General features: G+C 35.8%; 2 protein-coding genes across 2 annotated transcripts; both read right to left on the bottom strand.

The window, feature by feature from the left end:
• Nucleotides 1–5,662: 5,662 nt before the first annotated feature.
• Nucleotides 5,663–6,898, bottom strand: LOC125216346 (probable disease resistance RPP8-like protein 2). The gene is made up of 2 exons (XM_048118040.1): nucleotides 6,580–6,898; nucleotides 5,663–6,355 (listed from the first exon to the last, which is right to left on the bottom strand). Exons 1-2 carry the CDS (start codon nucleotides 6,613–6,615, stop codon nucleotides 5,681–5,683), a joined length of 711 nt encoding a protein of 236 aa, XP_047973997.1. The 5' UTR covers nucleotides 6,616–6,898; the 3' UTR covers nucleotides 5,663–5,680.
• LOC125198300 (disease resistance protein RPP13-like) lies at nucleotides 6,655–16,275 on the bottom strand. Its single transcript, XM_048096678.1, has 4 exons — nucleotides 15,981–16,275; nucleotides 7,633–8,404; nucleotides 6,768–7,302; nucleotides 6,655–6,724 (listed from the first exon to the last, which is right to left on the bottom strand). Exons 2-4 carry the CDS (start codon nucleotides 8,366–8,368, stop codon nucleotides 6,655–6,657), a joined length of 1,341 nt encoding a protein of 446 aa, XP_047952635.1. The 5' UTR covers nucleotides 8,369–8,404; nucleotides 15,981–16,275.
• Between the last annotated feature and the right edge of the window lie 1,460 nt (nucleotides 16,276–17,735).

Below are 17,735 nucleotides of genomic sequence, written 5' to 3'. Positions count from 1 at the left end.
CGTCCCACATAGTTTGTCCCATTCACTTTTTACAATTTTTAACAGTGGACCCCATATTTCACTAATTCATTCTTACTAACATTTTATTACTATAAACTATTAATATATAAAAATAGGAACCACATTCTACTAACTTTTTCAACTCACTTTTCATTACATTTTTTAAAATCTGTATTCACTACTTAGTCAAAATGAGACAAACTATCTGGGATGGAAGGAGGAGGGAATACTTACTTGATTTGTTTTTTGCCACATCTATCGTCGACTGTTCTGTAACTTGATACGTTATTCTACTTAAACAATGACTTTTCTATCTAGTTAATGATTAAAGAATCATTTGACGAGCTTTCAAAATTAGATTAAACCAAACAATATTTAACTTTTCAAAATATTCTTCAATTAATTAAAATTTAATTGATTAGTTAGGAGATTAATCTGATGTGGACCATTTAGTCTCCAAATTAAAGGAAGAGCTAGTGAACTTACCTTTCAACTGAAAAAAATATCTATAAGCAAAAGCCATCAAAACTTCAAATTCACTTCGCGTCCATATATATATATATATATATATATATGAACATTGGTGATTTCATTAAGCATTCATATCATAACTAGTAGTAGTACCTGATAAACTGCTACTATATCAAATACTTATGACAATGTGTTTTTCACTCATATTCCGATTCGTTCATGCATATTGGTAATTTAATTATATTAGTGTCTTCAAATGAGTATTCAGATTAACTGTTAGTTATATACTCCTTCCGTCCACGAATAGGAGTCCCGTTTTTTCATTTTAGTTCGTCTGCGAATAAGAGTCACGGTTCACTTTTACTATAAATGGTAATAAGGTCCCACAATCCACTAACTCATTTCATTTACATTTTATTTAAAACTAATATATATACAAGTGAGACCCTTATTCCACTAACTTTTTTCCACCCACTTTTCATAACATTTCTTAAAACCCGTGCCGCCCATAAATAGAACTCCTAATGACGGATGGAGGGAGAATACTTGTAATTAATTAATTTAATTAGTTATTTTATTCTTTAAGAGCGATTTATGTTAAGATGAGATATTATTTGGCATCTTAAATTCTTTATTATTTCGATATTTTTAATAGAAGATCTAGCAATTGCATTCTTGATAGTCATATCTAGTCGAGAATCACGTTGTTTAGATGGAATCACTGTTGCATATGAGATATCACAAAGTTCAAAATAAAGTATTTATTATTCTTACTTTTTTAGTGCATGCCAGAGATATTTTTATCCAACAGGGTTTTTCTAAAGTACAACAAGAACATAATCTCAAGTACTAATATGTAATATCTAACTAAATTTATTACTATAAGAAAGAATCATCTTTAAAGTATTTGGTGATCTCACACAGTTTCGAGAGGATAAATAAAAGTGACCCAGTATGAGTAGATAATGATGAAAGTAATTTCTAGAACACTATTTTTATGATTTCGAAAGTATGGAACTTCTTCTATAACAAAGTATACCTTTGATGAGAAGAGAAAAATAAAATTTAATTTAAATAAGCTGTCCACATCTGGATTTTCGTTCACTTTCTCGAAAAAAAATCAAACACGTCGTGGTTGTTTATAGACGAAATTTACATAGATGGATTTGATTTTCATAATTATAGAGATTGTTTGTTAATTGATTAATCTTAACTGAGCATAAAGTACATTCATTATTCAAGACATGATACGAGTGAAAAACCGAAAATCATATAATTAAATGTACGTATTTTTCCATAAAAAATCATTTTCCTAGAATTTATTCCCATATCTAATAAGAAATAGAAGCAGGTCGATTCGACAAATAATTGGACCGTGCAACTTTTAGATAAGATAATCATTAACAATTGTTTAAAAGGGTTATCCTCCTATAAGTTCATTAATTATCTGTCTAATTACAAGTGGCTGGCTACTTTTGATATTTTTTTAGTATGTGTTTAAGTAAAAGTTTGTTTTATTTGCGTGCAAGATGCTAATTAATATTCTTTAATCTATATTGATATCCACTCTAGCCACGTTTCATCAAGTAACTCAATATAGACCATGCTGATCTTATCCAAGTCTCATTATCACGTTTCAGAAACACTAGGAAATGATCCATTAATTTAACATATATGAACGGCCTCGTATAATAATTATATCATACAAAGCTAGCATAGTCTTTAATTGAACATAATAATAATAAAAAAAATCCTCGCATACACTTCAATTATCAAAAAATACTACTATATTCTTGTAAATTTCTGTAAATTATACTTCCTCATCTCTCTTTATGTATCGTAGTTTTGCATTTTTGGCATGTCCTTTATCAACTGTTTCACTTCACTTTTACCATCACTATAAAAACTTATCTTTTACAAAATTGCGACACTATTAATGCGTTGGAAAAATTTAAAATTTAACAACAATTTATGATGCAAAAGAAATTAGCATTCCTAAATTAAGGACTAATTAACTTAATCTTTTATTCTTTTAAGACACTTCCATTTGCATCATCTAATTTTAGAAACACAATTAAACGTTCTTAATTTTATTAAAAAAAGTCCTTGACGACTTTTTTTGGTATAGTGTACTTATGATAATGGACCCACATTCCACTAACTCAATTTCACTCACATTTTATTATATATATTTATTAAAATTCGTGTTGAGTCAAATTGAGACACATACTAAAAGACGGAGGAAGTAGTAGAAAAAATATATTAAAAATGTACTACTAAGTCTCATCGAAAAATAAATTCCGCGTCCGTCCCTGAGTATGACAGGTATTGAAAAGCAACATCATGCAACATCCTCATGCAGTGATGCATATAAATACCCAACAAAATATCATTTGCTCCCCACAAAACATATCCATATCCATATTTTTCCACTTCTTCAGATTCATCAAATAAATCACAATTAAGGCGATGGATTCCAACCGTGGCAAGCGGCGGAGCTTTTCCAAATCGAAGCTAATCAAGTCGCTCTACCGCGCCGCGAAGCCTTCTACCGCCGCCAATTCTTCGCCGGCTCCATACGAATTCGGTGTCGCAAATCCGGCCCCTTCTCCAGCCGTCGGCTTCATCATCGTCAACCAGGAACAGGCTTTTCCACAGCCGGCGCCTAAAGTCTCGTTCGTCGTGGAGGCGAGAAATCGCGGCCGGACTGAGAATTTCTATGCCGCTGCGGCCGACGAAGGCGTCGACGCGAAGGCGGCCAAGTATATATCCACCGTGCAGGAGAGATTCCGGCTTGAACGTGTTAATTCGGAGCGCAAGAATTACCAAGATATTCTTGTCTAATCAAAATCGAGTATAGTATTTTTTGTTTTGTTTGAGACAATTTTATCTATGTGGCTGTGTTTATTACTTTATGTTATTCTGTTTTACCTAGCAAATTTTACAAAAATGCTACGTTTTTTAGTGTTTTACATAAAAATATGTCCCATGTTGTAATTTACTCCTATAAACAATCTTAATTAGCGTGACGTGATTAAAGAATAGAATCATGAATTATTTATCAATTCCGTCCATCGGTGCCAGCTGCGGGGATACTGTCGTCCGCCAATGCAGCCCGTCCGTGCCAGCGGTACGACACTCTCTTAAATAAGAGCACGTCCGTGCCGCTGAGTAACCATACATGGCAGCTCCTGATTAGCCAACAGCATAGCCGTTGACAAATTGATTTTTTTATTTTTTTAAAAAAATTTTGAAATTAATTCAAAAAAATGTTTTTCAATAAAAAAAAATATTTTCCAACTTTCCAATAAATTATAACCGTTTTATACACATTTTTAATTTATTATTCAATTTTTTTCCCCCAAAATTCACATTTTCATCTATAAATACCCTCACTTCAACACAAAAAAATTCCCATAACATTACACAATTCTCATCTATTCTATCATCTAAATTCTCTCATCTATTTTCTCATCAATTCACATCTATTCTCTCATCTTTTTTCTCATATTCTCTCATCTAAATTCCCACCACACTACACAATGTCCGGCTCCGGCGATCACCCCTCCGGCTCCCGCGGTTGGAACCAAGAATGGTTCGGCTCCGAGCCATTCTCTAGTCCGGAAATACAATTTTCGGCCCCTCTTCAAACTCAAGGTTCTCAAGTTCCGGGTGGCTACCGACCTTACCCGGTAGACGACCAAGATGCCCCCGGGTTCGGGTGGGCACCCGAACCCGGATTGGGAGGGAGCGGTAGCTCTGCTCGTACTCATACTTCTACTCCTACTCCTACTCCTCCTACTCGTGGTACCCGCACCCCGTACACTCCGGATGAGATGATCCAGATGTTCAAAGCCTACTTGGCAGTCTCCGAAGACGGGGATGTTGGCACAAACCAAACCGGGGAAACGTATTGGTGGCGCATCACTCGTCTTTACAATGAAACCTAGCCGGGGGGAACCATCTATTGCAATGATAGTATGGTGCGCAATTGCATCTTCAGAGCCAACGAGGCAATCGGTAAGTTCCAGGGGTATTACCAACAGGAAGAGCGGGCAGCGAGGGGCGACAAGAGCGAGGTCGACATCATCGGTGCTTTGCCTTGGCGACCTACCAAAGCTTGGAGTTGAAACCGTTCAAGTACCTCAGTTGTTGGCAGGAGGGGCGCCAACATCCGAAGTATAGGGATGGCGTAGTAGCATCCTCCTCCAGCTTCTCTAGCAAACGGTCGAGGTCGGTAGCCCTATCTCGACGACGCCTCCGATGATGTGGCTACCCAGCTTGCCGAAACTAACTTGGGTAGCCTCGACGCTGGCCCGAGCAGTTCCCGCCGGCTGCAAGGAAGGAAGAAGGCGACGGCCAACCGCCGTCACGCCCCGACTCCATCCGCCCCCGCTCCCGCTCCTGCTCCCTTTGTGCCACCTCAACCCTCGATCAATTCGTTGTGGGCCCTCTTGGGTCAACTCAATACGACCGATACGTCTAACATGGCTCCCGACCAACTTGCAACACATGTGGCAATGATACAGGGTCTCAAGAGAACATTGGGATAGATGACTAGTCTTCCACGGGGGTATTTTTTAGTCTTAATTATGTAATTTTTAATTTGTAGGATTTTAATTATGTATTTTTTTTTTTATTTTCTAGGATTTTAATTATGTATTTTTATTTTTTAGGATTTTAATTATGTAATTTTTATTTTTTAATTTATTTTTATAATGTAGAAATGTTTTTAGTAATTGAAGTATTTAAATTGAATAATAGAATGGTGGGACCCTTGAGCTTGTCCTTAGCGGAAGAGCACGGATGTGAGTGTTGTGCTCTTGCCTAAGGATAAAGAGTAAAAGTGGATCCAGACCCACTTCTAAGAGCACGGATGAGGATGCTCTAACATTATTATGGTAGCTGAGTATTGTTCCACTAAGCCTCTTGCCTTCATAATCAATTAATTTACCTTGACGAATTTATGATATATAGTTCATTGGATAAAGGCAATTCATGACAAACTAATTCTCAAAGCAGGTATAACTAGCAAGCATGGAGGAGGGAGAATCCAACTAGCCTCCATTATAAGTTGGCTGGTTCGAATCACAACATAAATAATCATGAAATGCAATTCAAGATAAACACCATTTGTAGCTATAAAATTACGTGATACAATATAACAAGAATAGAGTCTACTATTATTATGGATTGATATTCACAAACCTTATTTCGGACGATGCATTGACCGAACCTCTTCAGGGAGGGTGTCCAGATATGGACAATTGTGGATTTCTAATTTCCTAAGAGATAGTAGTGCACCTTTTCCAATTTGTAGATTCCTCAGATTCAATAAATTTTCGATGCATAAGACTTTAAGAACTTCCAACCCAGATTCACGAATACCCATTTGTTGACCTGTGTATGCATTCCGCAATTTGAGGTCGTATAACCCACGTAGCTTCCCTAGTAGTGGCATGGGATCTTCATCAAGACAACTATTAGCCAACGTCAAGGAAGACATCTGGGGAGGGAAACTCTTTGGCAACCTATCAAGGCGTCCATCCAATTTGACTGTTCTGAGATTCTCTATAATACCAAGCTCATCCAAACAAGGCATGCTTCTAAAACTGTGCCCTCTTAAGGTTAGGTGGCGAAAATATTTTAAGTTGGACAATAACCCAAAGAGCTTGCTTACATCTGTGTTTCCATCCAAGTCATGTACACCCAATTTCTGCAGCGGAAAAGACGTTTTCAAGCCTAAGAGCTCATCATCATCAATTGAGACTGAGGTTAACGTCAGCAGCTCCTGTAGCACATCTATCTTGAAAGGCTTCTTGGAAATAACATCAGACATGTAGACGTGGCGAAGGCTACCCAATTCCCATATAATATCTGGTACCTGCACCATAAAGTTTTGAGCTATGTCAAGAACCTCAAGCTTTTTCAAGCGCCCCACCGATTTTGGGAGCTCTTTTATGTAATTATTTCTCAATCCCAAGTATCTTAGTTCCATCAATCTGCCGATCGTTTCAGGTAAAATCTTCAACCCAAAATCTTCAAAGTCAAGTATCTTAAGTTTTTTAAAGCCTTTCCAATAAGATCGACTAGCATCTAAATAACCACCTCCATGGAAGAATAGAGAAACAAGATATTTATCATGATTCGTTGAGTAGGTGAAATTGTCTCTGCTACAAATGATCACACGATGGCGTGGATTTCTGCTGAGTCGAGAACTTCCAAGGATCTCAAAACGTATTCCCTCCTCTGCCTTTTTAATGGATAGTCTGTGTAGCACGGGATTCATGCGATACCGTGTGCTCTTGTCGTTGACTTCATCAATAACAGATTCATCAACTAAACCATATAAATATGAATCACTATCATAAATTCCTCGGCCTTCCACTTTCCAAATCTGCGACAACTTATTCGCCCTCAAAGTTGTATTTTCCTTAAACAAGGCCATATACATGAAACATGGCAGCAATTCTGGGTCTAATTTTTGATAATACGGTTCCAATAACTCCAATGTTGAACCTAAATCAACAGATGCAAGAAGTTGTTCCCATTCACTCCCAATAGAGGCTTTCTTTTGAGCTAGCTGATTTGCAACCTCTTTAATAGCTAATGGCAGACCGCCACATTTTCTCAACATTTGTTTTCCTTGGTACTCCAACTCCTTAGGGAATTTCTGCTCACTCCTCAATTTATTCCCACCGTTTATTGTTTCATAAAACAATTGCCAGCTCATATTAAAATCCAAAGGTTCCATCTTATGAACAATACAGTTGATTTTTACAGAGTCATGCGTCATGTGACTAGTGAACACCAATTTACTTTCGCCACATCCTTACATGAGAACAAACACAAAAGAAATAATTAGAAGACAACTTTTAACTAGTAGAACACTACTAATTAATGTATGTAATTTATTAATATTTAAATAGTTTTTAAACCTTTTTAGAGACTTGAAATTTAAAAACAAAATTTCATATTTAGAAAAATTGTCAAATAAATCATGAAGTTTAAGAATAAAATTTATTAATTTGTTTGGCAATTTGGTTCATTTATACTAGCGCAATATTCATTTATTTATGTTGAAATCTAAGTTACCGTACCAAGATTTATAATATGAATCGGACACATGACCATCATAAGCATTAACAAGTATATACGTACCTTGTGATTCAATAGCTGACAAAAGAGATTCTAAGTATATTTCTTTGGGCAGGTCGTCAAGAACTATCAAATATGGCAATCCTTGCAGGCGCTGGCGAAGCATATCTAGGAGGCTTTGGTTGTCCATTTCTTCCAATGTATGAAGATTTTCACCATCTACTACTACATGCAGAAGTAGTTTGATGACTATCTCTTTAATTGTTAAGACATTAGAAACACACACCCAAGCACGATACTGGAATCGCTTAATGACGACTGCATGGTTGTATATTTCTCTAGCCAGAGTCGTCTTTCCGATACCAGACATGCCTTTGATAACAACCACTGAAGGTTGTTCGTCCGAATAAAAAATCATCGTGCGGATCACCATTTCTATGTCTTTATCCAAGCCGACCACGACATGATCTTCATCAACACTTTCTGAGTTGGGCTCTATTTCCGGCCCATCAACTCCCAGTTTAAGCATCCGCATTTTGATCTCTCCAATCCAACTTTCGATATAATTCATCCAGAAATAGGTGTTTTCTATGTCAAGTACCACATCAAGTGCCTTGTGAGCCATGTGGACCAAATCAGATACCAAAAAGCTGAGCCTTCTTCCTTCTACAAATTTCGTATCTTTCATTATATCCAGAATCTCTCTCATGTCTTTAGTTGCCCATTCCACAAGCTCTGGTTCTTCCACACAATATTTTTCAAGCATTTGTATCAACGATAAAATTACTGCCTCCGCCATGTTTTTGCTTGCTTAATTAGAAAACTGCCCTCGTAGCTGAAAAATAACAATGACCAATATATAAGTTTGATAAATTACTATTACAGAAAAAATTAATGTATTTTGAAATTTAAATTGAAATTCATAATCACGTTGACAAACACGGATTTTGCATGTTTTTAAGAGTTAGATTTGACTTGTTTTAAATGTCAATCAAGCAAATTATGTTATTAAATTGCATATGTTATACATTTGGTATTTTTAACATGTTTGTTGATAAATGATAGAAAAAGATAGAAAAAAAGGTGCAAAAAGGCCAAGGTGCAGCAGCCTCTGTTCGAGCCCATTCTGCCATCAAGTTTGGAGTCCAATCAGTGATTAATTCATATCATTCTCTTCCACTTTGAAAGAGCTTCGTGTGGATACCTTGAACGTCTCAATCGGAGTTCAGTGGAGAAAGATATGAATATTCTATGAACATTGCGCAGTGCAGTCAAAGCTGGCGGAAATTAGGCGGAAATTCAAGGAATGGAGAAATTATTGCCCAAATCCCTCCTTTTAATTGCAGGATTCGAAAATATTATATTTTCAATTAATTGGAAGATACTTTTTACCATTCTAAATTTTTTTCTAGCTTATAAATACCCATAACCTAAATTATAATCTTTGTCTCAGAGCCTCCAATCCTTTTCCCTCTACACCTTCTTCCATTCCATATTCCACACCTAATTCATCCATCTTCCATTGGAGCGGAGCTCTGCAGATCCAGGCAAGAGAAGACTGAAAATTGAAGATTCAATCATGTCTAGTACTTTTATTGATTTTATTACATGTCTATGAGTAGTTAAATATCTTTTGTATGGTTTTTGGTGAAGACTATTCTGAACATGTTTTGATTTATTGAATTAAATTTTTTCCTAGCTCTTGTGAATTTTTTGCTTGTACTTATGCTTTTATTGTTCTTTTGCCTGGCCAACTTTAGAACTATATCCGTTTAACTAGATTAATCGAGAGATAGCTAGTTTTACGTGGTAAAAGGAACGAGTACAACACATAGGTTTATCTGCACTCGAGAGAGGGGACCCTTTGTGAGGGCTTGAGTCTTACGAACTTAAGTGACATACTTGGATTTTGCTTGGTTTTAGAGATTAATCTTGCATGTTTTTGATCACATTTCGTCTTTTATCGGATATGATTATGATTACTTCTCTATTATTTTGGTATTTGACCATTTTGTTAAGAATGTGTAGAAAAAGGTACAAAATATGTGGATGTGCAACAGCCTTGTTTGAGACAATATTAAATGGAGATTTTGAAGTTCAATCAGCCCCTAATGCATATCAATCTCTTCGTCTTCGAAAGAGCTTCGCGTGGGTATCTCGCACGCTTCAATCGGAGTTCCGTAGAAGAAGTTATGACCGTTTTACGAACACTGCGCTGTCCAGAAAATTACACCCGGCCGGGTACTGTGTTTTTGCACTGAAAAGGTCAGAAAATGGTCGAAAATCATCACTCGGCCGGGTGAATTTTACTCTTTATAATTCTACCCGGCCGGGTACGTTATTTTGGCGTATTTTCTTGCCAAAAACACGATTTTTGATGGGGGGTTAATAGGAAGAACGCCTAGGGTTCACGGATTCAACATTCCACCACCTCCAACACATTCCACACTTCCCCAAGAACCCTTTGAAGAGAGATTTGAAGATTGGAGACTACAAATCGAGAGATTGGAGTCTCTAATCCATAGAATCGTTCCACAAGAGTATCTATTTGCTTTCTTTTATGTATTTGATTGAATCCATTGTTTTGGTTTTCATGAGGAACATGAGTAGCTAATTTTATTGTGGAGTTTTGGTGAAGACTATAATGGATGTTTGTGATTAATTCAAGGACTTCTTTTGATTGCTTAGCTCTTGTGATTCCTTTGTTCATTCTTGTGTCTTTTCAATTCAATTGCTTAGCTACCAATTGAGTTTATTTACCTTTATAGTTGTAATCGAGAGATACCTATCTAGGTTTGATAAAAGAGTGAGCATCACTTTGATAATCTACACTCGAGAGAGGGGAACCTTAGTGAGGGCTTGGGTCTTTTGTTCTATGGAGTTAATCTAAACATATTAGAAGGAGACTTCAATATTAAGGGTTAATCAACGGGGTGAGTACACTCGCGAGGGGGCTCAACCTAGACTAGCGACTTTCCTAGTAATCCTAGAGACATAAAATGGGCAATCGAAGTTGTTGAATCAATCACAATACAATTCTATTGTAGTTGGATCCAAAACTCTACTCTCCTCTTTGTGGTACCTTTTCACTTGTGTTTATTTCCTCTTGTTACTTTTAATTCATTTTTCATTGTTATATGCTTATAGTATTGTTAGAACAAAACCATTTCTCTTGGATTGTCTAGATAGTAATCGAAATTTGTTCGTGGTACTTGAGTTGATACAATCTTGTCTCTGTGGGATACGATACTCTTGCTTACTAATTGCAACACTAGCCCCGTACACTTGCAGGTATTATTTGTGTTAAAATAAGTTGAGTCATTAAGGAGTTAGAACCTAATCTATTGGAGGAGACTATGATAGTTAGTCTAATCTACTGGATAGGTACACTCGAGAGAGGGCTTATCCTAGAATTGCGACTTTCCTAATAATTCTGAAGACGCATAAAGATAAAGGTTCTGTGAGATTAATCATCACTAATAGTAGTTGGATCCTAAAACTCTACATTCATTCGCCTGTTTTTTTTTTTTTTTTTGTTTTTTATATTTGTTTATTTATATCTTGTTTATGAAACCAAAACCAAAAATACTCTGTGTCTCTAGATAGTATATGACGGTTAGTATATGATAGACAGTTGCAATCTTATTCCGTGTATTCGATATCCCATTGACCTTTAGCTATTCTAGATCTACTGATAAGAGAAGAACCCTTATCAAGTGAAAAAGATAAAGAAAGTCACAGAGAAACCGTGCTATGTCGACAATCGAAAATTCTAAACGAAAAAACTAAATAAAGATAAAAGACAATAATTATGATTTCATTGATTTCATAATGAGAATAACAATATCCCTATTTTTACTAAGGATACTAACTTAATGAGCAAAACAAAAGATATGGAAAAGATATGTAATCCCTAAATATCTAACTAAATAATGCAACTAAATAATAATGCAAAATATGAAAGAGATATGGTATAATAAACGTATCAACACCCCCGCGGTTAAAATCCGCCTTGTCCTCAAGGTGGTAACCAAGAAGCAACATCAACGAACAAAGTTGGTGAAAACAAAAGCGTCGAGGTTTCCCCTCATGGATCAAATGCAATCACAAACTTTGAGAACATACGGCTCCTAGTAAGCTTGAAAAGAACTCTATTGCATATCTCCTAGGCAGGTTTCTATTTTCCATAGCGATGTCCAACGTCATCTTTGTCTATCTCGTGGAACAATTGCTTTCCTTCACCCGTAGTGTATCTGAAGAAATCTTGCACCAGGAGAAGCCCATTCTCATCTGGATGATCATCCTTTGCATTCTCAATGGACTCATCTATGTCCTCTTTCCGCACAAAACAAGTCTCATCCACAGAAAGTATGCTCTGGCTTTCACTTTCTAATTGCTTTCGAGTGCCTTCAATAAAAACATTACCAGTGATGTTGTTCTCAAAAGGCAAGGTTTCATCTCCCAGCCCAGAAGATTGTATATCACTTGTTGGCTTCATCTCATTAGCCTTGTCGAGGCAGTGTTGAGTGGTACCATTCTCACTGTATAACACCCTCACTGACCCATCAATTCCAGTTGACTTGGGTATCTCCTCAATCAGTTTCAACAAAGTTCGGTCCTGGAGCTGCTGTGGCTGTGGTGACTACAGTGGGCAATGTGATCGCGGCAGTGGCGACTGGGACAGAAGCTGCGTGGGTTGATATTTATGCAGCCATGGATGGTATTCGGCGTAGGAATTTTGCAACAACGCATCTGAATCCGTGTAGGTGCAAGGCTCTTGCAAGACAACAGCTGCAACCGGCCAGCAGGGCTGTTCATGGTAGAATACGCTTGACGCGGTGGGTCGTAGGCCATTTGTGGATTCTGTGGCCCGACGTAAGGACTTCGCAGCAATTCGTACGAATCCGTGTAGGTGTAGGGAGGCTGCGGGGTTGCGGAAGGGTTGAATTGGTGGCGGTAAAACTCAGGATCATACGCCGACACGAGACCATAGGTGGAAATTTGCTGGTTGGGACCGGGCTGGACATAATTGCACGGCTGTCCGTTGGGCGGGTCTGGTGGAGGTCGTGACTGCGCGACAGTTGTAACAGGCCAAGACGGATATTGCAGCGACACATATGAATCTGTGTAGGTGAACAAGCGTTGTTGTTCGTCCATCACGTCCAACTTCTTGTTTATTCTGTTGCACACAACCATTATCCGATCACATTGGTAAGATAGATAAATTTCTTCGTTGGAAGTCATGGATGGAGGATGAGATCGAAGTGAAAGCACCAGTTGATAAGGGAAGAACCCTTATCAAGTGAAAAAGATAAAGAAAGTCGCAGAGAAACCGTGCTATGTCGACAATCGGAAATTCTAAACGGAAAAACTAAATAAAGATAAAAGACAATTATTATGATTTCATTGCTTTCATAATGAGAATAACAATAGCCCTATTTATACTAGGGATACTAACTTAATGAGCAAAACAAAATATATGGAAAAGATATGCAATCCATACTTGGCAAGGACGTATGTCTAAGCCCAGGGATGATAAACTTAAGGCAAGGGATGAGGACTCTAGTGCACAATTTTTATCAATGTCGTCCCATCCCCCACCTCCCCCTATCTTTAGGGTACTCTTTTTCCTCTTGGGGATTTTATCCCAATGGGTTTTGCCCCAAGAGTTTTTAATGAGGCCCGCCCTCCATCCGCTGGAGGGTACATGTTTGTGGTTTCAGGAGTAGACCCGGACTGCCCCCACATAGGTATGCCTATGTTCATTTGTAAACCTCTACTTGGCAAGGACGTTTGTCTAAGCCCTAAGCTGTCTAAGGAAAAGTCCTTTCTTGGTTTGTGATGTACACTGGCTTGATATAAGCCCTTGGGTATGCCCAAGTTACGGTTGTATTGTGTTATCTCCCCACTCCAGCTCGCTAGCTTGACTAGTTGGCTGTATCCCTCGGGTATGCCCGAGTTATTATTGTACTTTTACTTATTTTATTTGATTTATTTAAAAAAAAGAAGATATGCAGTTCCTAAATATCTAACTAAATAATGTAACTAAATAATAATGCAAGATATGAAAGAGATATGGAATACACATTTTTAGTACTAATAAATAGTGTATCACACGTGAACTTAAAAACCATTCACTAAATCTAAGGAAATGAAAGGTAACTGCCTTTTCTTGCCGGCGTGTGTGATTTGATTAAACGACTGTGATATCTTTCAAAGTGAAAGCGAAGTTCAACAAGACTATAAACTTGCCATACATAAAGGCTACGTGGCTAAATTTTGATGACGAAGTTGGCGTTTGTTTCATGATGATACCCATAATTTTTATTTAGATTAGAGAATATTAAAAAAAATTATCTAGTAAAACCACTGTTCGCTAATAAGATACTTACTTTGACTTTACTCGAGTTTAAAAAATGTACTACTAATAGAAAGTGAGTGGAAAAAGTTAGTGAAAAATGAATCTTAATTCTATAATAAATGTGAATGAAATAAAGTTAGTGGAGTGTGAGGTCCAATACTAAACATAGTAAAAAACAAATGAGACAATCATTCACAGACATACGAAAATAACAAATCAGGACGATTGTTGAACAAATCAGGACGATTGTTGATAGATGGAAGGAGTATTAATTTATATGATTATAAATATCCTAATTGCATCGTGCTTTTCCCGATTCATTCATTTAAAACACACTCCCCCTGTAAGGTGTATTCATTTCTAATGTCCTAGCCTAAATGAGATACTCCCTCTGTCCCATTAGACATGAAACGTTTTTTTTTTTGAATTGTCCCATTAAAAATGTAACATTTCCTAAAATAGAAATAATTTTATCTCTACTTTTCTTTCTCTCTTACTCTACTCTCTTTTCTTTAACGCACAAAACAACACTACATAAAATCCCTTGCCAAAAAGCAAACGTTTCATATTTATTGAGATAGAGGGAGTATTTTTTTTTTTTTTTTTGCAATAATTAACTCCATTCTCTCTCTTACTTTATTTTACTTTACTCTCCTTTTTTTTCTCCAATTTTATTCTTTTCCCTAATTTAATACTCTTATAATTTTATTCATTACACACCATTGTCTAAATTTCTATGCCAAAATAGAAATGATTCATTTAGACCAGAACGGATAGTGTTATTATTTAGACAACAAAAACCCAATTCAATTGATAAATGGTCCCCTTCTAAACAATAGGTTATCGTATGCTTTGTGTAAGTTGTGACTGAAAATGTAACATAAAATTTCTACGAAAAAAGTGTTGTTATAATGAAAACTAAAATTGGTATAGACCTCAGTCAAATAAAAAATTTAGATGACCATAAATTTAAAAAATAAAATCATGAAACATAAAATGTTAGCATATTTATAAAATCATGAAACATAAAATGTTAGCATATTTTTAAGAGTAAAGGCCAAATGTGGTCCCTAACATATGACTGTTTTATCAATTTGGTCCTTAACATTATCATTTTGATTTTTTGGTCCCTCACAAATAAACTCGGACCCGAATCGGTCCTCACTTAACAGAACCGTCAAAAAATAGACGGTGATTGCAATTTGACTATATTAAATTACTAATGGTAATTAATTATACCTAATTATAATTCTTAATTCCTATTAAATTACAAATTATTCATTTCATTTTGCAACTGATACTATCTTTTTTTCAATTTTGCTAATAGGAAAAGAATTATAATTAGGTATAACTAATTACCATTAGTAATTTAATATGGTCAAATTGCGGTCATCGTCTATTTTTTGACGGTTCTATTATGTGAGGACCGATTCGGATCCGAGTTTATTTGTGAGGGACCAAATAATCAAAAAGATAATGTTAAGGACTAAATTGATAAAACGATCATATGTTAGGGAGCACATTTGGCCTTTACTCTATTTTTAAATGATTCTTTATAATTTGTAAAAGAAAATAGAGTAGTACATCAATAAAATTAAAGTCTTATTAGCAGGCTTAGGAGTTAGGGAACTTCTTGAAATAATTTATGCACGGTGGATTTAACTAGGAAAGTATCACCTAATCTGCATCCTAATACATTTCTTACTCTACCCCTCACAAACACCTAATCTGCATCCTAATACATTTCTTATTCCACCCCTCACGAACATGTTTTAAAACTGATATTCAGCAATGATATAACGAATAATCATCGTTATTCCACTATTGAAATCAAGATTATTAAATAAAAATACAATTTTGTCACATAAAAAAATTACTATTTAAACTCAGCATTAGAGAGAGAGACTCAAAATAAACATTTATTACAAAAAGATATCAAGAAATGATTTGCGGCTTTATTATGAAGACAGCAGGAAACTAACTTTTCGATTTAAAAACTAAAAATATTATAATCATAATAATAATCTAGCTTAAGGAGAAGGAAAAGTACCTTGGTTTTGTGAATTTTCTTCTTTCGTTCGTTTTGGTTGGCTTTCAGGTTCAATCCTCCCTTATTTCAAACTACAAATTCATACACCTATTACCTATATACACTAAACTTTACGGTCAAATTCGAAAATAAGAAAACTTGAAAAACATAACAGAAGATAAACATAATCCTAGTTGTACTTCTTTTCCAATTCTTTGTTTGTATTATGAAAGCATCTGTGCTTGAAAGGATTTTGGGGTCGAATAAAATTCTATGGAGCAATGAATTAAATTTGAATTAAATTTATGAAAAAAGAAAATACCATTTATGGCAGTGTTGCTTATTATCTTGGGTCGTCTCTGGTTCAATTCTCAGCAGGCTCAAACTTCAGTATACAAAGAAGCCAAAAATGGTGAGCAATTCAGCCTTGATTTAATTAGTTTCCAATCGTTGAGATCTGTGCAATGATTCATTAATGATTGAATATTCTAAATTTCGTTGACTTAATTAGTTTATTTAACGTTGAGATCTCTGCTATGCATATGCAGCCATGTGCTTCTTTTTTTTTTTTAAAGATGGGAGGTATTTGACCACAATTTGTTTAAAAGGGTTATCCTCCTATAAGTTGATTAATTATCTCTCTAATTACAAGTGGCTGGCTACTTTTAATATTTTTTTAGTAAGTGTTTAAATAAAAGTTTCTTTTATTTTTAATATTTTTATCTCTATTGATATCCACTGCAAGCCACGTTTCATCAAGTAACTCAATATAGACCATGCTCTTATCCAAGTCTCATTTTCACGTTTCAGAAACACTAATAAGTAGGAGTAGTTTTATCAACATTCTTTTCAATTTGTGATTTTGAAAATAATTAATTAATGTACAAATATGAACGGCCTCGTATAATAATTATATTCATACAAGATGTAATTCAATAATACTCAACACAATAACACACATATCTGCTAAAGTCGAAGGACTAAATTGCAATTTTGGAAACCTTTGAAATTCGGTTATTTTCGGTTTCATCTCCCAACAGTTGCAATGTTTCATTGCACTGTTTCATCTTCTTCTTCTACTGATCATTTTCTGGTTCAATATATCGAAAATACAAACATATGATCTTCTAATACTCTGAATTTTATCCGATCAAACATTTTGGTTGAACCCCGAAATTGATTTGATCTGAAAGTGATAAACACGACTTTCAGATATCCGGTTTTTGTTTCTCTGTTTTATATCTCCCTAACAAAGATCAAATCAATATGTCGAACAAAGAAACGATGAAGGAAGGAGCGAAAGGTTTCGCAAAGTTAGATAAGTTTGCTGGCCAGGACTTTAGACGCTGGCAAAAGAAGATGCATTTCATGCTGACAAATCTCAAGGTGGTGTACGTTCTGAGTACTCCCATGCCCGAGGCTGTTGATAATGAAACTCTGGAACAGACGAGGAGGCGGATGAAGTGGGAGAACGATGACTACATATGTCGTGGTCACATCTTAAACGGTATGTCTGATTCCCTCTTTGATGTGTATCAAAATGTAGAGTCTGCTAAGGAATTGTGGGATTCTCTCGAAGCCAAGTATATGGCAGAAGATGCCTCTAGCAAGAAATTTCTTGTTGGTAACTTTATCAACTATAAAATGGTTGATTCGAGGCCTGTCATGGAACAATACAATGAATTGTTGAGGATATTGGGACAGTTTTCCCAATATGATATGAAAATGGATGAATCTATTTCTGTTTCTAGTATTATCGATAAATTGCCACCTTCT

The sequence above is a fragment of the Salvia hispanica genome, chromosome 1 (assembly GCF_023119035.1).
Source record: "Salvia hispanica cultivar TCC Black 2014 chromosome 1, UniMelb_Shisp_WGS_1.0, whole genome shotgun sequence".
In the NCBI taxonomy this organism is placed as follows: Eukaryota; Viridiplantae; Streptophyta; class Magnoliopsida; order Lamiales; family Lamiaceae; genus Salvia; species Salvia hispanica.
Note: the sequence above shows the minus strand (reverse complement) of the source record. Positions and strands in the feature narration are given on the sequence as shown.